Source organism: Jaculus jaculus, chromosome 10 (assembly GCF_020740685.1).
Source record: "Jaculus jaculus isolate mJacJac1 chromosome 10, mJacJac1.mat.Y.cur, whole genome shotgun sequence".
Taxonomy (NCBI): Eukaryota; Metazoa; Chordata; class Mammalia; order Rodentia; family Dipodidae; genus Jaculus; species Jaculus jaculus.
In genome coordinates this window covers 101,777,238-101,802,759 of record NC_059111.1, presented here as the reverse complement: position 1 = coordinate 101,802,759, position 25,522 = coordinate 101,777,238, and the positions used below count along the sequence as shown (strand labels likewise).

Below are 25,522 nucleotides of genomic sequence, written 5' to 3'. Positions count from 1 at the left end.
TCATTTTCCATTTATACTTTAATCATGTGTGATGAGTATATTCTCAAGTTTGGAATTTTCTATCTAGTGCATTACAGATACTTGTTTTGTTTTGTTTTTTATTTATTTGTATTTATTTATTTGAAAGCGACAGAGAGAAAGAGGCAGATAGAGAGAGAATGGGTGCACCAGGGCCTCCAGCCACTGCATATGAACTCCAGATGTGTGCGTCCCCTTGTGTATCTGGCTAACATGGGTCCTGGGGAATAGAGCCTTGAACCGGGGTCCTTAGGCTTCACAGGCAGGTGCTTAACCACTAAGCCATCTCTCCAGCCCCAGATACCTGTTTTTTAAGTATGACTAGAGAATGATATGCATTACAACCAGCACTACTTTTCCATATTATAATTCTGGTTCAGCTATGTTTTTAATTTATAGCCTCTTTTGATTGATAAAGACTCTCCTATCAAAATCACTTTGTGGTGCCGGGCGTGGTGGCGTACGCCTTTAATCCCAGCACTCGGGAGGCAGAGGCAGGAGGATCGCTGTGAGTTCGAGGCCACTCTGAGACTACATAGTGAATTCCAGGTCAGCCTGAGCCAGAGTGAGACCCTACCTCAAAAAACCAAAAAAAAAAAAAAAAAATCACTTTGTGATTATTTTGGGAAGAACAAGTAATTTCTTAAGTCAAGTTAACTATTATATTTGAGAGGTTCTATTTATGTCACCTTATTTTAAACTGTACTGCTAATTGAACATAGGGCATCATCAAACTAGGCAAGCAAATATGTCACCTATTTTTATAAATTACATTTATATTGTCTCTCCTCTGATACACTCTCTCCTATCCTATCCGTACAGCACTCCTTTCCTTCTTTCCTTTCTTTAACCCCTTCCAGAAGAAATCACTGCTAGTTGTTAATAGTTTCTGTCTTAAGCTCTCAGAAGATTTCTTCCTTTCTTTTTTCCTTTTGGTGTTACTAGGAATTGAACCTATTGCCTTATACATGCTAGGCAGGGACTCTACCACTAAGTTATATATGCAGCTCCTATAATTATTTTCATGTTAGCTACAGTTTCTTGCTTTTATGAACTTGACATCATACTGATTACTGATTCCATCATAAATTAGTTTGTTGGAGCCGGGCGTGGTGGCATACGCCTTTAAGCCCAGCACTCGGGAGGCAGAGGTAGGAGTATCACCGTGAGTTCAAGGCCACCCTGAGACTACAGAGTTACTTCCAGGTCAGCCTGGACCAGAAAAACCAAAAAAAAAAAAAAAAGAATAAATTAGTTTGTTGGGCTGGAGAGATGGCTTAGCGGTTAAGGCACTTGCCTGTGAAGCCTGAGGACCCAGATGCACATGGTAGCGCATGCGTCTAGAGTTCATTTGCAGTGGCTAGAGGCCCTGGTGAGCCCATCTCCCTCACTGTCTTGTCTTTCTCTTCCTAACAAATAAATAAATGAAAATAAGTCTTTTTTTAAAAAAGAAATTAGTTTGTTTGTAGCATTACAACTTTTTTTCCTCCTCTCCTTTTTCCTCTTGTTTTTGTTTCCATTGTCTTCTTCTGTTCTTCTTCTGCCTTTGAAATAAGTAGACCTTTGTTCCTTGCTCCTTGTCACCAGTCTTGACTATAACAACTCCCTTTTTGTATAGTAATTATCTTTCCTCCTCCTGCCTTAAGTCCCTCTTTCTCTGTTTCTATGTTGTCAAGTTTGAAATCAGTTATCATTCTTTTGTTTGTTTTATCCTAATAAAAATTTAAGTTAAATATTGAGATGGGATATATTTATAGTATGTTGAGCCCCTTGTTTTCAGCATTTTATTCTAGTATGTGATTTTTTTGGTATAAATATGTTAAAGCTTTGCTTTTTTTTATATATTTATTTATTTGAGAAAAGGGAAAGAGGGAGAATGGGTGCCCCAGGCCCTCCAGCCACTTAGATGAACTCCAGATGCATGCTCCCCTTTGGGCATCTGGCTTTGGGTCCTGGAGAATTGAACCTGGATCCTTTTTGGCTTTGCAGGCAAAGGCCTTAACTGTTAAGCCATCTCTCCAGCCCCAAGCTTTGTTATTTTAAATAAGGGCAAATATGTTGATTTATAAAAAGATTCTTTCAAGTGTTTGAAATCCTTTATGATTTTACTTTTCAGGTACGGAAAACTTTTTTCACCTTAGCATTTTGTGACTTTTGTCGAAAGCTGCTTTTCCAGGGTTTCCGCTGTCAAACGTGTGGTTATAAATTTCACCAACGTTGTAGTACAGAGGTTCCACTGATGTGTGTTAATTATGACCAACTTGAGTAAGTAATCCAAAAGGAACTGCCTACTACCATTTTATAAATTTTCATAATATGAAATTAGTATACCTTCTAAGTTGAGGGGTGTTTTGACCAGTGCAGTTGTTACAGAAAATTATTGTCAAATATGGTTAGAAAATAACATATAACATATATATAGCCAGCATTTCTTTCCCAAAGTGTTATCTCTGTTCAGCTATATATTTAATTGATTTTATATCCTCTTTTAATTAATAGCAACCCTTTGGTTCATCATTGAAATCACTTGTGGAGTATGATTTTAATAAAGTTGACCATTGTATTTTTGGACCACATATGAGGGAGTTTGATTCCATCAGCTATCTTTTATCAGTTATGTTTATATTCTCTCTTGCTCCCTCTCCCCCTCACCCATTTCTGTCCCCTAATTTATTTATAAATAAGATACAAACCTTGCTATATAATTTGTTTCTTTCTAAAATTTCCTTATCTCAGTTTTTCTAATGGACTAGCTGGGTCTGTTGTAAAATAATATAACCTATACTAATCTTTTGTTGTAATTATTGCTGCTAGTTACTGTTAAGGTCTTACTTTTCATGAACACATGAGCAAGTAGAATTTAACTCTAAAGTTAATTATAATGGTATAATCTAACAGCACTAGATACCTTCCCTTCAATTCTTAAACCATGAGATTTAACAAATTAAAAGAAACATGAGAAATGTTTTTTCTCCTCTAAGATGTAGAAATTGAAAAGAACAATTAGCTCTAGAACCTTAGTTATCTTTTAAATAAGATGTTAAATAAAAATACAGCTGAGTGCATTTTTATAATTGTTTCTGAAAATGGAAATTGGTCCCAGATTTTTCCATTAACTGTGTATTTTTGTGTACTGAAGCTTCTGGGTTTTGCACAAGTTAGGTTTGTTTTGTTTTGTTTTGTTTTTGCCTCACAGTTTGCTGTTTGTCTCCAAGTTCTTTGAACATCACCCAATACCACAACAGGAGGAGGCCTCCTTAGCAGAGACTGCCCTTACATCTGGATCTTCCCCTTCTGCACCCCCCTCAGACTCTCTTGGGTATGATTTGACTCTCTGCTGTCTGTGACATGCAATTTGAATTGCCTTCCTTTAGATTTTTTGGTTAATTGTAAACTTTTCCAACCCTTGAATTATTTTTATTTATTGGGGGGGGGTTAGGGTTTTACTGTAGTGCAGACTGACCTGGAATTTACTATGTAGTCTCAGGGTGGCCTCTCCTCATGGTGAACCTCCTACCTCTGCCTCCCAAGTGCTGCGATTAAAGGCATGTGCCACCACACCTGGCCTAAATTAAGGATTTTTAATGATCTGTTTTATCACAGCATTCAGATACTTACATACATTTGGCACAAAAATGGGATTACAGCAAGCATAGACTATTTGAACATCAATCCTTAAAAAAATTTAACATGTAATTTTGGCTCCCTGCCTCTTATTCATCATTTTATTATGTTTTAGAGATATATCACTTTCACTTTTTAAAATAACATTAGCATGGACTGGGGTTATGGCTCATTGCTTAAAAGCATTTGCAGAGCCTGCTGGTTCAATCCCTTAGAACCTAGTAAAACCAGATGCACAAAATGACACCTGTTTCTAAAGTTCACAGCAGCAAGAGGCCTTAGTACACCCATAATACTCTCTCTACTTCTCTCTCACACAAATAAATAAATAAAAATTCTTTTTAAAAAATAACACATGAGCCAGGTATGGTGACGCATGCCTTTAATCCGAGCACTTGGGAGGCAGAGGTAGGAGGATCGCCATGAGTTCTAGGCCACCTAACATAACATGGTGAATTCCAGGTCAGGCTGGGCTAGAGTGAGGTCATACTTAAAAATAAACACATGAATCAATCAATCAATCACACATGAGGCCGGGCATGGTGCTGCACGCCTTTAATATAGCACTTGGGAGGCCAAGGTAGGAGGATCTCCATGAGTTCAAGGCCATCTGAGACTACAGAGTGAATTCTAGGTCAATCTGAGAGCAGACTCTACCTCAGGAAAAAAAAAAGAAAAATGAATCAATAATAAATATTTTAAAAATAGTATATAGTTCTACTTCAATTCACAATATGTAATAAGGACATAAATATTTTCATTTCTAACAAAAGAGAAGGTAAAGAAAATGAGAAGATGATAAAAATGTAAAAATAAAAAAAATTAAAAAAAAAAGAAAATGAGAAGATGAGATGTAAACTTGGCCTGTAAAAAATTTCGAGAAGTAGTATAAGTTAAAAGAATTATGACAGCAGGTTTAGGAGCTAGCGAACACTTTATGTAAATTTCGAAGTACTGTGTGCAAGCCTAGTGTAGTGGCACAGTCTTATAATATCCTAGCACTTGGAAGGCTAAATTAAGATAGTGAGTTTGAGGATAGCAAGACCCCTCTTCAAAAAAAAAAGACTCAGTGAGTAAAGTGCTTGCCACAAAAGCAGGAGGTCCTGGATTTGGATCCTTGGCACTCACATAAAAATGCCCAGGTATGGCATATGCCTATAATCCTAGCTAGGGATCCCTAGGCCCACTGGCTAGCTAGTCTAGCTCAGTGAGTGAGTTACATGTTTAGCAAGAGACCCTATCTCAAAGAATAAATGGAGAATAACACAGGACAACCCCTGATGTTGACTTCTGCTCTACATACACACACATGCATACAACCATGCACACACATACATACATATTCACACCCACACATAGCAAAAAATAAGTATAATAAAAACTATATAAAGAGAAAGACAACTTCTGGCATCCCCATGCATGAGCACATGTGTCCATCTATTCACATGCCCTCAAAAAGGACAAGTACCACCATCATAAGACCAGGTTATGGAGAGTCTGTTGAGACCAGTCAGAAAGGAAAAACATTAAAGGTTTTTCAAGCCAATGACTAAACTGATACAAAAGATACAAAAGGAAAACCTAGGTCAAGATGTAGTGAAAGCAGCACAGAGAGAGGAAGGGCCTTCATAAAGAGAAAAAGAAAAAGATGAATAGACTTGTCAGTTTAGAGAATATTAAGCATGGGATTAGGTAAGATATGGTTCAGATATTTAATACATCAGGGTACAAAAACTTGAAGTATTGTCCACAATTGTAATACATACTTGCCTTCAAGGCTAGGCAAGTTGGCTTTGTAAACTAAGGCATATCTCCCCCTCCAAGTGCTGGTAGTGCCTTGGGCTTTGTATAATTAGGATACTGAACTGTACTAGATTAAATGCAGGTTTTCATGTTTTTTCTTGGTTCTGGGTCGGCATCCTTTGAATACATAGTTCTGATCTGTTATCCAGTACGTATTTCTGTCATAGCCCTAACTCATTAAGTTTTAGGAGTGATTTCGTATAACTTCTATCTATGCCAGCTCAATTTTTATATTAGACTACTCTGTATAATTCTAGTTAATTCAGGCTTCTTCCATTTTTAAGTCTTGGTTTAAATATACTGTTGCCCAAAGTATTTTAACAGTATACTTTACAAACTTTGCTTTTTGTTGTCATTGTTGTTATTTTTATTTGAGAGTGATAGATAGAGCGAGAAAGGTAGATAGAGAGAGAATGGGCACACCAGGGCCTCCAGCCACTGCAAATGAACTCCAGATGCGTGTGCCCCCTTGTGCATTTGGCCAACATGGGTCCTGGGGAATCAAGCCTCAAACTGGGGTCCTTAGGCTTCACAGGCAAGCGCTTAACCATTAGGCCATCTTCCCAGCCCACAAACTTTGCTTTTTTAAAACCTTTTTTGATAGTTTCTATAAATACAAACAGTACATGATCATAATTCCCAATCAAAACTTTGTTTAAGCCAGGTGTGGTGGCACATGCCTTTAATCCTAGCACTTGGGAGGCAGAGGTAGGAGGATTACCATGAGTTCGAGGCCACCCTGAGACTACAAGTGAATTCCAGGTCAGCCTGAGCTAGAGTGAGACCCTACCTCAAAAAAAAAAAAAGAAAAAAAAGAAAAAACAACTTTGTTTTCAACTAATAACATTTTAACTTTTTTTTAACCTACCCCAGAACTGTTTAAAACAAGAAAAAGGATAAAAGTAAAAATATCTCAATTGCCAGGAATCATAAAAAGGATACAGTTGAAGCATGATAATTTTCCCAAAATCCAATACCATCAGTCTTACCTATAAATCCAACTGGGCTGATACCAATTTTTAGTGAATAATGTTTATTTGCTATTTACTTCTAAATAGACTCATATACTAATACAAACACATATAGTCACAGCTTCTTCTCTTCTCTTTAATAATATGCTTCAGATACTGTTGAAATTCTTTAGTTAGAGGCTTTTTGTTTTGTTTTTTGAGATAGGGTCTTGCCCAGGTTGATCTGGAATTCACTATGTAGTCTCAGGTGGGCTTCACACTCACAGTGATCCTCCTACCTCAGCCTTCCAAGTGCTGGGATTAAAGGTGTGCGTCACCACACCCAGCTGCTTGGAGGCTTTTTATCACTACTGAACTGCTTTGCTTTTCAAACCTTTATTCATTCCTTTTCCTATTATATTATCTTACCATTCTTCTCCAAGCCCTCTTTGAAAGAATGTCTGCTTAGTCAACATTGCCTTTCTGAAGTAATAACCATTAAATAATGCCATTTAGTTAGGGCTTGCATAAGATTGGTTAAAATGATAAACCAGTGTGTAAAAAGAGCCTGTCAGTGCTGAGTCATTTATTGGTCCTTTTGGAGCTCAGAGCCAAGTGGCAAGCAAGTAATAATCACTTCTGTTACAGGTGCTTACACTCTATTCTCAACGTTTAAGTGTTCTGTATCTCAGACTCCTTTAAAACCAGTGATACTTGTTCTGATGTTTAGTATAAGATTTTTTTTGAATTTATTTATTTGAAAGAGAAAGAGGTAGACAGAGAATGGGCACACTACTAGGGCCTTCAACCACTGTAAACTAATTCCACACATATGCCACCCTGTGCATCTGGCTTACATGGGACCTGGGAAATTGAACCTGTGACCCTTGGCTTCTCAGGCAAATGCCTTAATGACTAAGCCATCTCTCCAGCCAAACATAAGATTTTTTTATTGTCTCTTTATATCAGTAATTAGGCAAGATTAAAAAAAAAATCAAAATGTAAGCATACTGCCACTATGAAAATTGCCTAATTTTTGGAAATGCTCTTTGAATATTGTTCAGAATTTTCACTCACTGGTATAAAGCAGTAAGCATATCTTTCAGATCCTAAAATGTGTAGGCATGTTTTCAAAATTTATTTATAAATTCCTAATTCCTTAAATTTTTCATTTGAGTGACTTCAGATAATAAGAAATGATAAGGTCAGGAGGGAAGGGAAATGAATTTTCTTAATCCAGTCTCTACCTAGATCATTTAAAAAACAATAACTTTAAAGGATAAGAGCTTCTTCGGCTGATTAACCATAGGTAATTTCTAGCCATTTGTAGATTCCTCTGGAGTTTTCTGGATCACAATCAGTGTTCTTATCATTGATAGTCCCTGGAAGGTCTGATTCTGAGCAAAGCAATTTTGGCAGTACTAGTTGTAGGTATGTTTTTCAATTAATGCTTTTTATAAAGTCATTACCACTGGAATTTCAATTTTTTAAAGATTATGTTATTTAAGAAAATATCTTTCATATTTTAATACCATGTTCTATGTAACAGGTCTGAATCTTATCTTCCAATGACTTGATCTTTCCAGGCCCCAAATTCTCACCAGTCCATCTCCTTCAAAATCCATTCCAATTCCACAGCCCTTCCGACCAGCAGATGAGGATCATCGAAATCAGTTTGGGCAGCGAGACCGGTCCTCCTCAGCCCCCAATGTGCATATAAACACAATAGAGCCTGTCAATATTGATGTAAGTAGCCAGCATTGCTCAAACTAAAAAATTCTAATGTATTTCATTTTCCTGCTCCATTTTTATACAGATCAGAAATAAGTACCACCTTTCAAGTATAAGTTAGTATGAATCATAGATCAGAAAAGCCTGTCATATTTTCTGATATTAAGTACTTCACTGTTACCAAATTACAGTTGCTCTGACTTTTTCCTTATGACACCATCTCTGAGAAAGTCATACTTTAATATTTTATTTTTATTTATTATTATTTTTATTATTGTTATGAGAGAGAGAAAATGGGCACACCAGGGCCTCTAGCTACTGCAAACAAACTCCAGACACATGTGCCACCATGTATATATGGCTTACATGGGTTCTGGGGAATCAAACCTTAACCACTAAGCTATCTCTCCAGCATGAAAGTCTTTTTCTTTTGGTTTTTCAAGGTAGGGTCTCACTCTGGCTCAGGCTGACCTGAAATTCACTCTGTAGTCTCAGGGTGGGCTTGAACTCTCAGTGATCCTCCTACCTCTGCCTCCCGAGTGCTGGGATTAAAGGCGTGTGCCACCACGCCCGGCTCTGAAAGTCTTATTTTTTTTTCTTTTTTTCTTTTTTTTTTGTTTATTATTTTTATTTATTTATTTGAGAGTGACAGACAGAGAAAGAGGCAGGTAGAGTGAGAGAGAATGGGCGCGCCAGGGCCTCCAGCCACTGCAGACGAACTCCAGACGCATGTGCCCCCTTATGCATCTGGCTAACGTGGGTCCTGGGGAATTGAGCCTTGAACCGGGGTCCTTAGGCTTCACAGGCAAGCGCTTAACCACTAAGCCATCTCTCCAGCCCTGAAAGTCTTATTTTAAATGACAGTGGATTAAGAATTAATAGAAGCCCTTGGGAATTTATGAACTCCTAAATTTTTATAAAATTTATTATGATTATACAACAAAAATCATAAAAATGAAATTAAGAATTTCAGTTTGTATTATCATAAGCTTGGCATTATAACCAACAAAAAATATTCTGTATTATTCTTTTATAGAATTTATATATTATATATGTGTGTGTGTTTTATATATATATATATATATATTTATTTATTCCAATTTATAGTAATTGGAACTATAATATAAATTTTTTAAACACAAAAGAAAATTTTACCATGATTTTTAATATTATTTTTTCAAAATAAATACCAAATGCTAGGATTACAGAGATTTTTTTTCCACTTTTTACTGTAACTTTTTCTGTTGGGGGTGGATGAGGTTTATCTTTCTGGCTTTTCCTGCTACCTGTTTTCCTTACTAGTAGCAGATCTGAATACAAAGGGAGAAAGAAGTAAGAAAGCAAATACGGAGTAAGGAATACGGAATAAGGAGCTTGGGAAATAAGAAACCAAGCCATATTTATAGGCGAGGTCTGTTCTTGGTTTGTTCAGAATTATAGCCTTCGTTTTATTTGAAAACTTAACAGTTTTTTAAGACTACCTCTTTTTTTCTGCTTGTGACTGTTCTGGTCTTTGGGGCTTAGACATTAGAAGTGTTCTTACATTCATCCTTCTCATTATCACGTTTGCTCTTCATGTATATCAGACTGGTTTTCACTGATCACCACCATTGGGTCCATATTTCTTCACTTTAACAACTTACTGCATTTTAATCTTATAAATGGTTTTCCTGCCATTGATTTCTCTTTACCCACTTCCATCCTTTATGGTATCACCAGGATAATTTTTATAATAATTTTTTTTTGTAAATATTTTTTTTTTGTTCATTTATTTATTTATTTATTTGAGAGCGACAGACACAGGGAGAAAGACAGATAGAGGGAGAGAGATAGAATGGGCGCGCCAGGGCTTCCAGCCACTGCAAACGAACTCCAGACGCGTGCGCCCCCTTGTGCATCTGGCTAATGTGGGACCTGGGGAACCGAGCCTTGAACCGGAGTCCATAGGCTTCACAGGCAAGTGCTTAACCGCTAAGCCATCTCTCCAGCCCTATAATAATTTTTATCTACTGTTCTCTTTTCAAAACCTTCAGTGACTTACTGCCCTCTATGATGTCACAGTTTAGTGAAGGAATCAAACAGAAATAACCACAAAAAAACACAAGTTGGGTGTTAGTATTATTAGCAGAGGAGGAATAACCTTGAAACCAAATTAAAGGTGACTGACCAGGAATTTGTTTAGTACACTACTTGTTGTGGAGAGTGGTCATGGTGGCACACGCCTTTAATCCCAGCACTAGGAGGCAGAGGTAGGAGGAGCACTGTGAGTTCGAGGCCACCCTGAGACTCCATAGTGAATTCCAGGTCAGCCTGAGCTAGAGTGAGACCCTACCTCAAAATATATATATATAGTTAGGAGAGAAAGTTGTGAAGTATGTGAAAAAGGGCATGGAAGTGCCTTTATGTGAACATAACTAATAGTTGATATTATATGGTTATTAGAAAGCTGACAAATGGTGGAAGATGAAATTGTCCAAGCTGAAATAATAGCACTAGTGGCAGAAAGAGTGAGTAAGTAAGTTGAGGGCAAAGAGACCGTAGTGATCTGTGATAAGATTCTTAAGAGTCTCAAAAACGTGCAGACTATACACCAGAGCCCATCCTAAGCTGTAAATCCATTTTCTTGTTCAAGCCTCACATGGAACTTATGGGTTAAGTACTATTAGTTCCTTGATTTTACTCTGAACAAAATTGGATGTACCATGGCTAAAATATCAACCCAAGAGCCAGGTATGGTGGCACACGCCTTTAATCCCAGTGCTTGGGAGGCTGAGGTAGTAGGATTCCTGTGGGTTCATGGCTTCCCTGGGGCTACACTGAGAATGTCAGGTCAGGCTGAGCTAGAGTGAGACCTGCTTCGGGGGGGGGAAAAAAAATCAGTCCATGACCATGCAGCTAACAGATGATTGAAATGGGCTTCACTCATCCATTCAAACTTGGCTTTTCTTTATTACTCTTACCCCTATTACCTATTCTTTCTTATGCTTACCCCTATTACCTCTTTTGTTGTATAGCAATAGAGGAAAGAGGTGAAAAAGAAGTAGAAGATAATGTTCAGATTTCTGGTTTATAGGGCAGAACAGAGTATAGAAACATAAATGATTAGATTTCTTTTACACATAGTGGAACTTTCAGGTTTAAAGGTCCAATAGCAGTTGAATATAATGATTTGATATGGATACATATTTTGAAATAGAATAGTTATAGTTTGTCAGTTAAAGACATGGGTATAAATGATATTACTAAGACAGTATATGTAAACTGAAAAAAGTAGAAAATGAGCCTTCATGAATATTAACATTGCAGAGACTATTGTTCTCTGTTACCTTTATGTGCTCTTCCTTGTGAGCCTAGAGAAAACAGTGCTTCAGAGGCCAAGAGAAGAAAATGGGTTTCAGGAATGCTGAAGTAGTTGATGTCACTTGCCAATGAGACTCGAATGAAATGAGGACTAAAATGAATATTGTTGGGCAATTAAAATGTTATTTTGGAGATCTGTGGATATAGCTCACTAGAAGAGTGCATACCTGCCCTGCAAGAGGCCCTGGGTTCATACCCTGATGCTGCAAAAAGTAAAATACTATTTTGGGGATGTTATACATAGCTCAGTAGTTGAGCATTTGCCTTTCCTACAATTCCCTTGGTCAGTCCCTAGCACCTTAATAAACAAAGTCATTCTGACTTTTTCACAGGCAAGTAGAGTTGAGGAAGGCAGACGACTAAATAGGATTGTCAGTTTTGAGAAATTTGGGTAATATAAAGACAGTGAAGCCTGACGCAAGGCTGACCGTTGTTTTTAACGTAGAACTTCAGAATACTTTGTTACTTGAAAGAAGCCAATAAAAGTTGATGATGGCAAGTAAAGAATATTTCAGGGTGTAAAATTCCTTGAATTAAGGAATGATGCTTTGCAGAGGCTATGAGGAATTAAAGGCAGTATAGCTCTTTACAGGGTGTTTGATATTGGGCAAATTAGTTAACTCAGAGACTGATAGTGATTTGAAATGTTTCTGATGCCTGATAAAAAGATTGTAGAAAAGAGGATCACCGTGAGTTCAAGGCCACCCTGAGACTCCATAGTGAATTCCAGGACAGCCTGGGCTAGAGTGAGACCCTACTGCTGGGGTGGGGGAGAATGTCAAAGCCAGCCAGGCACAGTGTTGTACACCTGTAATACCAGCACTTGGATGGCAGCGCCAGGAGGATCAGTATTTAAAGGCCAGCTTCAGCTGTATAGTGAGTCTGAGCTACAAAAGATCCTGTCTCAAAAAAAAATAGAATCTGGGCATAGTGGTGCCCACTGGTGTTTGGAAGGTAGAGGTAGAAGCAGATTAGGAGTTAAAGGTCATCCTCAACTCTTCCTCCTGATGCTGCATGGGGAGCTCCGTGCTAGCCTGCATCACTGCACAAGATCCTGTCTCAGCGGGAGGAAAGTGGGAAACAAACTTGAAAATTATAGTAACACCACTATGCAAATGAATATCCTGTTTAAACTAGAGCAAGTAGACAGATTGTCAGGGAAGGTTTAAGAACACATTGGAGCCAGGCGTGGTGGCACGTGCCTTTAATCCCAGCACTCAGGGGGCAGAGGTAGGAGAATTGCCATGAGTTCAAGGCCACCCTGAGACTACATAGTGAATTCCAGGTCAGCCTGGGCTAGAATGAGACCCTGCCTCAGAAAATAAAAAAATAAAAAAACATTTGAGGTTGAAAACTGAAACTGATGCTGGACCTAGCATAGGGTGTAAAAGTGGAGAAAGCCAAATTTAGCCAGGCAGTGGTTGTAAGAAGTTTCAGAGCTAGTACAGCAAAAGGGGAGGGATGTGACCTTTCCTTGAGTCCTTGTGTCTACATTCATATCGATTCCTCACTGCTCAACTTGGAGACATTTCTTCCACTGCTTCACCCATAACATATTCAGTATTTGCTGCTTTTGTATCATTGTGACCAATTCTCATAGTTTGGAGGCTGGAAGCCCAGCCTCAGGGCTGCTGTCCCATACAGTTGTTCTATATAGCACTAATAATCTTATTACCAGCAAGACCGCTTAAGTGGCAGCAATTTTGCAACAAATTAATATTCTTTTTCTTCAGCTGTTATGTATTTAATTTTCATGTTTCTTCATCCTGCTTTTTATGAGAATACAAGCTCTTAAAATCACAGAAAGGTAGTGAAACCAAGGTTTTTATTTAACATTAACCATACAACCCCTAGCACCTAGCACTTTGTTTGAAGTTATATGAGTATTTATTGGTTATTCTGTAGAAAAGATTGAAGGCTTTATGTAATACAATGAGCATAAAATAAATATACCATAAAGAATTTACTTTGTTTTAGGCAATAAGCAAAATGCTACCTATTTACAAAGAGCCAATTTAGAGACATTTGGGGCCATTCAATTTAAGTTAAACTGAGTAAACAAAAGTTTTCACTATTACACCCAAATTACATTACTAGTAAAATCTCCCTTACTACCAACATTGTTGTGAAAAATCTGTATTTTAAATAATGAAGGCCAATTTTAACAAAACCTTACTTGAGCTATTTTGCTTTTCCCCCTTTCTAATGCGTGTTGTCATCACATTTTTATGATGGTATTCAGTGTACTTTTGACTTGGTATTTTTTATATTGTAAACATGTTTCATGTTTCAACTTTCATAATTGTTTCGGTAATTGCATAATGCTTTATTAAATTGGTACACCATAACCATAATATGTCAAAATGCCTTTAAGAGGAAAGTAATGATTTCTGATTTTTGGTGTGATGGATAATGCTGCACTAAACATCTTTGTGCATATCACTTTTTCTTCTGAATTATTTCCTTAGGAAAAATTCCCAGAAGTGGAATTACAGGATCAAAGGGTATGAACATTTTTATGGCTCTTAATATGTGCCAGAATTTTCTTTAAGGATTGATGAAGCCATTGAATGGCCTGAAATGGATTTCAGCATTTGATCAGGACTAATAATAAACTTTTATTAGGTCAGGTAGACAAGTATTTCAAATTTTAGATTTTGTCGTGTGCACTAGTTAATTTCATATTCTTTGTTTTGTGAAGTAATTAGAAGACAGGTGTTGTTTTGAATTAACCTTTCTGTTCGTATATAGTGGAAAATTTGTTGTTGTTATTACTTTCTTACCATGTGCTTTAAATAAATATATTTTACTGTTTGTTTGTAGGATTTGATTAGAGACCAAGGGTTTCGTGGTGACGGAGGTAAGTAGTGATCTTGGTTCAGAAATACATCCAGGGAGAAATGCAACTGCTTTGCTGCTCGTTTCCTTTACATTTGCTCCTTTCATGAAACAGACACAGAGAACGGTGTGTGGAGAAAACCCAGTGTGCTTTTGCTTTTATGTAGAACTTACTTAATGCTAACAGAATTTTAGCTAACTCATAATATGATCTGAGAAAACGAGAAGACATAAAAGAAAATCTTAAATGTACCATCTATCATTTTTATTAAATACTATTCCAGCATGTGATCCTTAATTGTTTTACCCACTTGATTAATTTCTGCTGCCTCCAAAGCTGGATGGAATGGACCCATAATGAAAAAGCTTAGTTGCCCTTTTATTTGTCTAGAAAATATATACAAATAATAGATAGAATTTAGATTTCTTACAGAGGCTAGGTGTAGTGGTGCATGCCTTTCATCCCAGCACCCAGGAGGCAGAGGTAGGAGGATCTCTGTGACTGCAGAGTAAGTTCCAGGTCAGCCTGGGCTAGAGTGAAACCCTACCTCGAAAACAAAAAAGATTTCTTACAGAATTTTCATCTAGCATTCACTATAGCAAAGACAGTATTACTTAAGGAAACATTTTTTGAGTCAAGTGTGATAACATATACCTATGACCCCAGCTAAAGTAGGAGGAGCATGAGCTGAAGGTCAGTCTGGCCAACACAGTGAAACCCTATCTCAAAAAAGGAAAAACTTGTGGGCATGGTGCGCACCTTTAATCCCAGCACTCAAGAGGAGAGTTAGGAGGATTGCAGTGAATTCGAGGCCAGCCTGAGACTACATAGTGAATTCAGAAAAAGAAAAAACTCACAAGTTATTTTTGTAAGAACTTACCTATATAATGTTTTCTAAGAGATCATATTTGAGATTATCTTGAAGTGTATTTTCACAGGAGGTCCTCTGTGCTTTCCTTTTCTGCTGTCTTCTATCTGATAAGGAAGGCCTGTATTAGCGTTTTATCATGCTAGAGTTAGGCTGTTCGCTGTGACCTTCTTGAGAGTGTCTGAGCCAAGACTCATTGTTTTATATTGAGTAAACACTGTATAAGCCATCTTTTGTTACAGTTCTTTACGCCTGTGAAGCTACCAAAAGAACAAGCTTGAAATGTGTGCTCTGGATTTGAGACTGACTGTAGCACACAGTTGCACAAGGGGTTTTTGTTGTTTGTTACGCCATGAACCCTCCAATTAATGTTGCTGCCAGTTTGACTTTTCATATGTCTTAATAGCTATGGCTGCTGATAATTTTGCCCAGTGCATCCAGCATTTAAATGTTGCCATCATGTCAGGATCATAGTTAACTTAGTCATAAATACAGCCTGCTTAATACCTAAAATCAAGTGCCATTTCTTGGCCCTGTTCTGAGTCAGTTCTTTAAAAAATCATTATTTTATGAAAATATAACCAGGTCTTTTTAAACATCCAGAATTATTTTATGAAGCAGGCTTCATCTGATTTATCCCCATGACTTCTTTCATTTCTTCTGTGTGTCTGTCTTCTTGTGTTTGCCTGCCCCTCTCTTTCTCTTCTAACAGCCCCCTTGAACCAGCTGATGCGCTGTCTTCGGAAATACCAATCCCGGACTCCCAGTCCCCTCCTTCATTCTGTCCCCAGTGAAATAGTGTTTGATTTTGAGCCTGGCCCAGTGTTCAGAGGTAGTTGGGCTCTTCTTTCTTGTTTTCACCCAAACAAGCTAAATATAAACTACAGATTCTGTTTGTGCCTCACCTCACAGTGTGTGTTTGTAAGCGTGAGAGTTACAAGTACTAAATTGCTGCTTGGCCTGGCTGGAATGCTCTGAATGTGCTTTTCACACATACTCACCACGACAAGCTTTCTGTTTGCTGTCTGGGTTACATTTTTAAAAGCAAGAAAATTCTAAATTGGGATTTCCATCTTGTTTATTACTGTCTTATTTCTGGCTGGTTTTGATAACTTCTTAAATTCAGTGCATGGGAATAAAGGAGGCAAGGGTTTAGTCCATTAAATTATTATAACTTTGATAAGTAGTAATATTAACAATTTTGTGGTTTTTAAAGAAAAAATGTAAATGAAAACACCTATTAAAAGAATTCTTAGAGCCTGGCGTGGTGGCATATGCCTTTAATCCCAGCACTCAGGAGACAGAGATAGGAGGATTTCCATAAGTTCGAGGCTATCCTGAAACTACATTGTGAATTCCAGGTCAGCCTGACCTAGAGCAAGACCCTACCTCCAAAAACAAAAACAAAAAACGTTTTTATTTTTATTTTTTATTCTGGGCATAGTGGCTCACATATGTAATCTTAGCACTTAGAAAGCAGAGGCAAGATTGCCACAGGTCTAAGGCCAACCCGGTTACATAGTAAGTTTCAGGCTAGCCAGGATTACATAGTGAGACCCTGTCCAAAAAAAAAAAAAAAAAAGACATTTTTATGAGTCTTTTGATGCTTTTTTGAGATTTTTTTATATAAGTAATTTTTTCCTGATATGAGATTTTGACTAATTCATAAGTTCAGAAAATTTAAGAATATACACTTTCAGTTATGTCCTAATGTAAAGAAAAAGCTAACAATATGATTGCATTGTCCTATTTATCATGGTTCAATAGATTTTTTAAATTTTAAGACAAAATTAGGACAGGTATCTTATTTTAAAGAATTATATTTACTGACTTGCTAAACTTAGTGACTAATACTTAGTATAGTATTTATTGGTCTTTAGATTTTTTTTTTCTGTCAGCTCAACTGTCTCAGAAAAATAGGATTGAAGTTATGCAGCACTCAGTGACATAATTAAACAAAGTGGTATGCTATGTAGTAAGTCAAAATGGTGAAGCCTAGAAAATCAGTTAAAGCTTGATAATATTGAAAATGATCAATGGCAGGTATAAAATATACTGTGCTACAATTAAAATACATTCCAGATACCATTTTCTTTTAGAAAATTGTACATAAGATTATAGAACTTTCGTGTGGTACTATAACATGATATAATTATATTAAAGCTTCTAAAAAAATAGAGCTTCTATCCAGTTTTAACAGCTAAATATTGTCATTAGTGTCCTCGTTGCTTGGCAGATCTTGGCTCTTTTTCCCCTAACAGTAGTAATTTTAAAAAAATTTCTTGAAGACTTTGTGTATTGTTTATCAAAATCTCATTCCTACTCATCTATACCTAAGCCCCACTAGGAGTCATTACCCTTACTCCCTTTCATCCAAGTACTGTGCATATTTGCTGCAGGGTCACTGGTCAGAAATAGCCCTGTCAGTCTATGGCCATACCACCCTGAACACACCTGATCTTTGAAGCTAAGCAGGGTTGGACTTGGTTAGTACTTGGGTGGGAGAAATAGCCTTATCAGAAAGGTTGCAAGTCTGCTAATGGAGCTCATTTCAAAAACTATTTCTTGTAACTGAGAATGTGGCTCAGTTAGTAGAGTGCTTGCTTAGCTTTGTCAAAGCCCTAGGTTTTATCCGCAGCACCACATAAGCTGAGTATGGTAGCGTATACCTATAATCCTAGCACTCGGGAGGTGGGGGCAAGAGAACAAGGAGTTCATGTTCATCCTGAGTTATGTAGAGAATTCAAGGTCAGCCTGGGCTTTGAGACCTTATTGCACCCTCCTCCATAAAAAGTGAAAGAAAAAAATGGGTAATCTATATAAAGTGCCTAGTGAAGAATAGACTTTCAATAAACATCATTTTTTAAAAAAAATCAGTCTAAGTGACCATAGTACTTTTTTCCTCTCCCTTGTAATGGGAAAAGATTTTCAGAAAGGCTTGAGAAACCTATTTAACTGGCTTGTATTAACTTTGCTGCATAGATAACAAATAATCAAAGTTAATTTAACTTAATAGAAAAAGCTTGCAGGACCCACTGGCCACTGTCCCTTAAATAGTAGAGTTTGTAGTTTGGGAATTTAAATTTAGTCACTAATATGAAAAGGTTGTTTTTAACATTAAGGCCATTAGAAACTATTTCTAGTTGGGGAGGCTATAGTTTTAAAATGTTGAGACAAAAATAAGTATTTCATTTATAGGCTTTTGCATGGATTTTGATTTTTTTTTTTAATCAAAGACATAGGAACTTGGAGTGTTTTCTAGGATTTATATAATAAGTCTAGGTCTTCCCCACATTTGACCCCTGATAAGTAAACATGCTTGCTCCTCCTTAATGTGGATAATTCTTCCTTTCTCTAATTTAGGGTCAACCACAGGTTTGTCTGCTACCCCACCTGCCTCATTACCTGGCTCACTCACTAATGTGAAAGCCTTACAGAAATCTCCAGGACCTCAGAGAGAAAGGAAATCATCTTCATCCTCGGAAGACAGAAATCGAATGGTAAGAATATATTATGTCTTTTTTTCTCAAGTTCTTTTATTAATTTATTTGAGTGTGCGTGGTGTTTGTGGGGTGGATGGTATATGCACATGCTGATGTGGTGTCCCATGTGCTCGCCTGCTTCCCCCCCATCTCCTACTGATTGCAGAGCTTCTACTATTCTTGAGCCCCAGTGATTCTCCAGTCTCTGCTCCACAGGACTATGACTACAGATGAGCATGGCCACGCCCATCTGTATATTTGGAGATTCACACTCAGACAGTCTCAGGCCCTCATGCTTGCTTAAGAAGCACATTTAACCGCTAAGCCATCTCTCTGCCCTAAATCTTTCCTTCTCAAAATCATAGCCAAATGCATTGTCTTTGGGGGATTTTCAAGATAGGGTCTTGCTCTAGCCCAGGCTGATCTGGAATTCACTATGTAGTCTCTGGGTGACCTCGAAATCACAGTGATCCTCCTACCTCTGCCTCCCAAGTGCTAGGATTAAAGGTATGCACCACCACACCTGGTTTGTATTGTTATATTTTTGGTATATTAGATCTATATGTAATGCAGAATTCCCATAATCAGAAATTTCATAATCCCCAAATAAATTTAAGAGGTCTTTTTTTTTCCCATAAAACATGTTCCCACAACACCAAGTTGTTGCTCTCATCTCTGAGAGAAGGGAAAACATGTAAGCTCTCTATCAAATGACATTCTTACACTATTTGACTATTAACTTCCTGCTACTTGTTTGGTAGGTATTCCTTTACCCTACAAAAATAATTGTATTGTTAATATTTTTGCAAAAGTAGATCAGATAAGATACATAAGAAGATTTACCACTTAGTAGGAAAGAATAACTAGAGAAACTATCAACAGTTACCTAAACTTTAAGAGATTTGGAACCAAGACTTGTCACAAATACGTAGTTTTTATCTTATCCATATAGTCTGCCAAATGGTAGAAAGTTGTTTTACTTACTGGTCTTAATAATAATGCATTTCTGCACATAATTTCTATTTTTATAAATCATTTCCATCCTAATGCTGACTTGCCACAGAGCATTATATTTTGAGTTCTAAATTCTAATTATTGTTCCTTCAGTGTGAGTTTTGTTGTTTTTGAAATCTTATTCTCTTCCTAAATTATTGTCAAGCATAGATCAATATACTTAGTTTTAAAGCATAAGATTTTTTCCTTTTTTGTTTGATTTGTCTTTTGCACTATTTTTTTCGAGAAAACACTTGGTAGACGAGATTCAAGTGATGATTGGGAGATTCCTGATGGACAGATTACAGTGGGACAGAGAATTGGATCTGGGTCATTTGGAACCGTCTACAAGGGAAAGTGGCATGGTATGTATGTAATATGTCATTAGAAAAAGTCACAATAGGAGATGTCTGAAAACTTTTATTAAAATATCAGAGAATGGCCAGGCTTGATGGCACACACCTTTAATCCCAGCACTTGGGAAGCAGAGGTAGGAGTATCAGCATGAGTTCAAGGCCACCCTGAGACTACATAGTGAATTCCAGGTCAGCCTGGGCTAGAGTGAGACCCTAACTTGAAAAACTTAAAAAAGTCAGAAATTATTCACTATGTGCATCATTAAACTATTGTCATCAAATGCAGGAATTTTCCAAATACCTTTTTCAAAAATCTTGTTTATTTACTTAAGAAAGAAAGGAGAATGGGTACACATGGGCCTGTAGCCACTGCTAATGAACTCCAGCTACATGTGCCACCTTGTGTGTCTGGCTTACATGGGTACTAGGGAATCTAACCTGGTTCCTTGGGCTTTTCAGGCAAGTGTCTTAACCAGTAGGCAATCTCTCCAACTCCCAGAGACTTTTTAACAGGCACTATAGAACATAAGAACTGGCTCGTAGCCTGGTGTGGTGTCGTGTGCCTTTAATCCCAGCACTGCGGAGGCAAGAGGCAGGAGGGTTGCTGGGAGTTTGAGGCCAGTCTAGGACTGTAGAGTTAGCCTGGGCTAGAATAAGACCCTGCCTCTGGGGCATGGTGGGGACAATGTTCAGCCTCACTAATTTCCTATGGATCACAAATTCCAGGGAACTAGAGAGATGGCTCAGTAGTTAAAGACATTTGTTTGCAAAGCCTGATGGCAAGGTTCGAGTCCCCAGGAAATTGCTCATGTAAAGCAGGGTACACAAAATGGGGCATTCTGTCTGCGTTTGTTTGCAGCAGCAGCAGGCCTTGGCCTCCTTCTTCACTCTTCCTCTTCCTCTCCCCTCCTCAAAAAATTAAATATTTTTTAAAAGAATTATAAAGTTCAAAGATAGAAATCATGATTTTCCTCTCAAATTGCTAAAGATTTTTTTCAAGTTGATCATGTTTAGAATTGTGATTATAATCCACTATGGGTGGTCATCTGGCAAAATGAACCTTCAGCCAGCAGTTCTACTTGGACATTTATTTTCCTGAGGCAGTGCTTGGATATGACTGAGCAGATACCTGTGAAGTGTATTTGTCCAAGACTTGATAATGATGAATATAAATGAGCTCATGTGCCATTACATGAGTTAAAGCAGCATCATAGAGCTGTACTATGTGAGGTAGCATGTTTAATGCTCCTATTGTGGAGCTACATAGAAATACATATAACAGGGGCTGGAGAGGTGGCTTAGTCGTTAAGGTGCTTGCCTGCAAAGCCAAAGGACCCAGGTTTGATTTCCTCAGGACCCACATAAGCCAGCTGCACATGGTGGCACATGCACCTGGAGCTTGTTTGCAGCAGCTGGAGGCCCTGGCATACCCATTCTCTCCTCAATCTACGTCTCTCAAAAAAGAAATACATACAACAGTATGAAATGCCATTAGCATTTTGTTATTTCTCATTTGTTTATCAATTGAAAGTGCTTATACATATCTAAACCTAGTAGGACATTCACTGGTATAATAACTATTTCTGAGTGTTGTGGCTATGGGAAAGTTTTTCTTTATGCTTTCAAAATGTTTGTAAATGTTTATTTTAAATGAGTTATAAGATTGTGTGGTATAGCTGATCAGATGAATTCTGCATTATTTTGATAATTAAGAAAATCAATATATATAAAATGAAATGTCCATATAAGTGTCTAAGTAACTGATATCTCACAAAGTGAATTCATTGTGACCAATAGAACATTCTTAGCCCTCTAGAAACCACCCCCTACCCTCTTCCTTCACATCTTCCACAAGGATAACTAACATCAGTAGAATGATGAATCAAAACAATCAACAGAACTCAACTTCAGTAGAATTCAAATGATGTGTACTCTTTTATATCTGGCTCCATCTGGCTTCTTCTATTGTATGAGGTAGTATCTAGTTTGACTCTGGGTGTTGTTCCTGTGAATTTGTTTTGTTCATGTGTATGTGTGTCCATGAGTGTATATGAGTACACATGGAGCCCCAAAGTCAACACAGGTATCTTCCTCAGTTGCTTTCTATTTTGAGGGTGTCTCTCATTTAGCTCTCACTGAACCCACAGCTCACTGTTTCAGGCACACTAGTTAACCAAGAGTCCCTGGAAATTCTCCAGTCTCCCCCTCCCAGCACAGCTTTTACAGGCACACAATACTATGCCCAGCTGTTGTATGGGTGCTGGAGACCTGAACCTTAGGTTCTCATGCTTGTGCAGCACGCACTTTACTGACTGAGCCATTTCCCCAGTCTCCAGTAAATATAACTTGGAAAACATGTGTGTTCATTTTTGCTGACTATATACCTAGGAGAGAATTATGGAACTAAAAATATGCATGCTTCCAGTTTCACAGATGTGCTAGTAATGTTATAAAGTAGTCATACCATTTTACATATCTACTACCAGTGTATGAGAGGGTTAGCTGTTTCATGTGAAATTTTCCTTATAATTCATAATTTGAATAATTGCTATAATCAGAAAATTATATAACTGAGCCGGGTATGGTGGCACACGCCTTTAATCCCAGCACTCAGGAGGCAGAGGTAGGAGGATAGCCATGAGATGGAGGGCACCCTGAGACTACATACGGAGTTCCAGAGCAGCCTGGGCCAGAGTGAGACCTTACCTCAAATAACCAAAAAAAAAAAAAGAAAGAAAGAAAAATAACTGAAAAGAAAGTTAATAATGATAAAGAAGCTTGCAAATTTCAAACTCTATTAGCCCTTCTGTCCACAGTGTCAGCATTTACATCTTATTTAATATTGCTAAATAAACAGGAGAGTACTCTGGGCACTAAATTGGCTAAACTAAATTTCCGTGGAGAAACAAAGTTGGCTGTTCTTTATTTGATAGTAATATAAGAATTGTTAGTTTTATCTTTGGAAAATTAATTCAATTTAGGTAATAGCTAATTGTAACTTATTTAAAGTTTAATGATGTTATAGATTTAGTGCTGTGATAGTTGATGAAAATACCCAGGAATATTTTCATATTTTCAAGTTTTTTAATTGGAATAACATTTGGGATAACAATTACCTTTTAGGTGATGTGGCAGTGAAAATGTTGAATGTGACAGCACCCACCCCTCAGCAGTTACAGGCCTTCAAAAATGAAGTAGGAGTACTCAGGTGAGCTTATGCAAAGGCTGTTTGCCAGAGAAAGAAGTTGTTACAATCAGCTCCTGTTTTCTGGTGGTATCACCAGTTACATTGCAGATTTACTCAAAAGTGGGAACGCATAATATGTCTAATTATAATTTGTATTTAAAATATTTTTTATTAATTTTATTTATTTATTTGAGAGAAAGAGTCAGAGAGAGAGAATGGGCACACCAAGGCTTTTAGCCACTACAAACTCCAGATACATGTGCCACCTTGTGCATCTGGTTTATGTGGGTCCTATGGAGTCAATCCTGGGTCCTTTGGCTTTGCAGGCAAGCACCTTACTTGCTAAGCTATCTTTCTAGCCCTATAACTTGTATTTAAATATATACTTTTCATGGTGTGCAAAATTATATGGTACCGCTGATAAGAGACTTAATCCTAGACTGAAGTTGTAGAAATGCAGTGTTCTGGTCAGATATAACTATAATTCCATTTACGGAAATAATACCCTGAAAATTCTGTCAGAATGCATTTAGAAATTATATGTAGTCCTGAGCCCCATAGGCTTGAGGAAACATTGGCAAATGAGAGCAAGTCTAGGGTAGAAAGACTTAACTAGGGAAGATTCTAGAACTATAATTTAGAGTCAAAATGGTCAACAAAACTGAGGATATTTAATCCAGAAAAGGTTGTTGCAAGAAGACACAGAGTTATTCTCTTACTCCATAATGCAGAGTAAAAAAATTCATTTGTAGAAATCAGATCAAAATGATCTTGTCTTTACACAAGAAAACTTTCTAATATGTTTAGAACCACTTAAAGAGGCAGGGCAATTACAGTCTTAGTGAATTTAAGCAACCTCTGCTTCTTTACTTGGTATATTTTAAAAATATTTCTGCATACATAATTTCAGGCCTCTTCTAAATTTATCCTTCTGTTACCTTTTATTTGCAATGCCTTTTGCTGATGACATCTTACTGATAATTATTTTTTTAAAAAAAGAATTGCTCTTCACTGTCATATTTCTTTTTGCAGGAAAACACGACATGTGAATATCCTACTCTTCATGGGCTATTCCACGAAGCCACAGTTGGCTATTGTTACCCAATGGTGTGAGGGTTCCAGCTTATATCACCATCTCCACATCATTGAGACCAAATTTGAGATGATCAAGCTCATAGATATTGCACGGCAGACTGCACAGGGCATGGAGTAAGTCCCACTGAGTTAAACCTCTTAGAATATACTTTTGAAGATCATTGAGGATGTTTCAAGGACCTTGATTGATACCACTTATGGATTACATTAAATTTCTATCCAGTAACCTAAGGACACTAACGAATAGCTAGCTCTAGCATATTAAAAAAAAAATAGTCTGTCTAACACAGTCTTTAAAACATGTAATGACCAGACAAAGTGGCAAACACCTTTAATCCTAGCACTCTGGAGGCGGAGGTAGGAGGATCACGGTGAGTTTGAGTCCACCCTGAGGTTACGTAGTGAATTCCAGGTCAGCTTGAGCTAGAGCGAGACCCTACCTTGAAAAAAAAAAAAGAAAAGCATGTACTGAGTCAGGTGTGGTGGCACACGCCGTTAATCCCAGCACTGAGGAGGCAGAGGTAGTACTACCACTGTGAGTTCAGGATGTGAGGCCATCCTGAGACCACATAGTAAATTCCAGGTCAGCCTGGGCTAGAGCAAGACCCTACCTCGAAAAACAAAAACACACAACGAAGTTTATATAGAGTATTTAATAAGTACTTCATAGTAAGTATATAGCTGCAAACTCATGTTTCACATTCAGTGCACTTAGGCTTAACAGTGGAGACTCAGAAAACAAAAGCAGCCACCCCTTAAATTATTAACAGTTGATGAAAATAATTTTAAGATTATTCTTTCAGATCATTTTCTCTAAGTTCTGATTGTCTATTGCAAGATGATCAGTTAATACATTTTAAACAAGGACTAGAGAGATGGCTTCTTAGTTAAGGCGCTTTCTGTAAAGCTAGATGCACACAATGGGACATGCATCTGGAATTCATTTGCAGTGGCTAGAGGTCCTAACGTGCCCTTTCTCTCTCTCTCCGCCCCACTCTCACCCTCTGCTGCAAATAAATATTCTTTTGTTTGGTTTTTGTTTCCAAAGTAGGGTCTCACTCTAGCCCAGAGTGACGTGGAATTTACTATGTAGTCTCAGGGTGGCCTCGAACTCAGAGCAGTCCTCCTACCTCTCTGCCTCTCGAGCTAGTAATTTATAGCCCAGAATCTACAAAGATTGGCATAAGGAATTGGTAATACCATGGGTGTAAAGCGG

General features: G+C 37.6%; 1 protein-coding gene across 5 annotated transcripts in view; it reads left to right on the top strand.

Moving 5' to 3' along the window:
• The window catches only part of Braf (B-Raf proto-oncogene, serine/threonine kinase), a 169,736-nt gene that overhangs the window by 94,832 nt on the left and 49,382 nt on the right, over positions 1–25,522 (top strand). For 2 of the 5 annotated variants that reach the window (XM_045159952.1, XM_045159954.1), the window contains exons 6-14: positions 2,135–2,283; positions 3,215–3,337; positions 7,982–8,141; positions 13,955–13,990; positions 14,310–14,346; positions 18,557–18,693; positions 19,916–20,033; positions 23,148–23,232; positions 24,244–24,420. In XM_045159952.1, the coding sequence (XP_045015887.1) occupies positions 2,135–2,283; positions 3,215–3,337; positions 7,982–8,141; positions 13,955–13,990; positions 14,310–14,346; positions 18,557–18,693; positions 19,916–20,033; positions 23,148–23,232; positions 24,244–24,420 (1,022 nt within the window). Of the gene's footprint in view, positions 1–2,134; positions 2,284–3,214; positions 3,338–7,981; positions 8,142–13,954; positions 13,991–14,309; positions 14,347–15,905; positions 16,026–18,556; positions 18,694–19,915; positions 20,034–23,147; positions 23,233–24,243; positions 24,421–25,522 lie in introns of all 5 variants that reach the window. The other 3 variants (XM_045159956.1, XM_045159955.1, XM_045159953.1) reach the window with 3 other exon arrangements.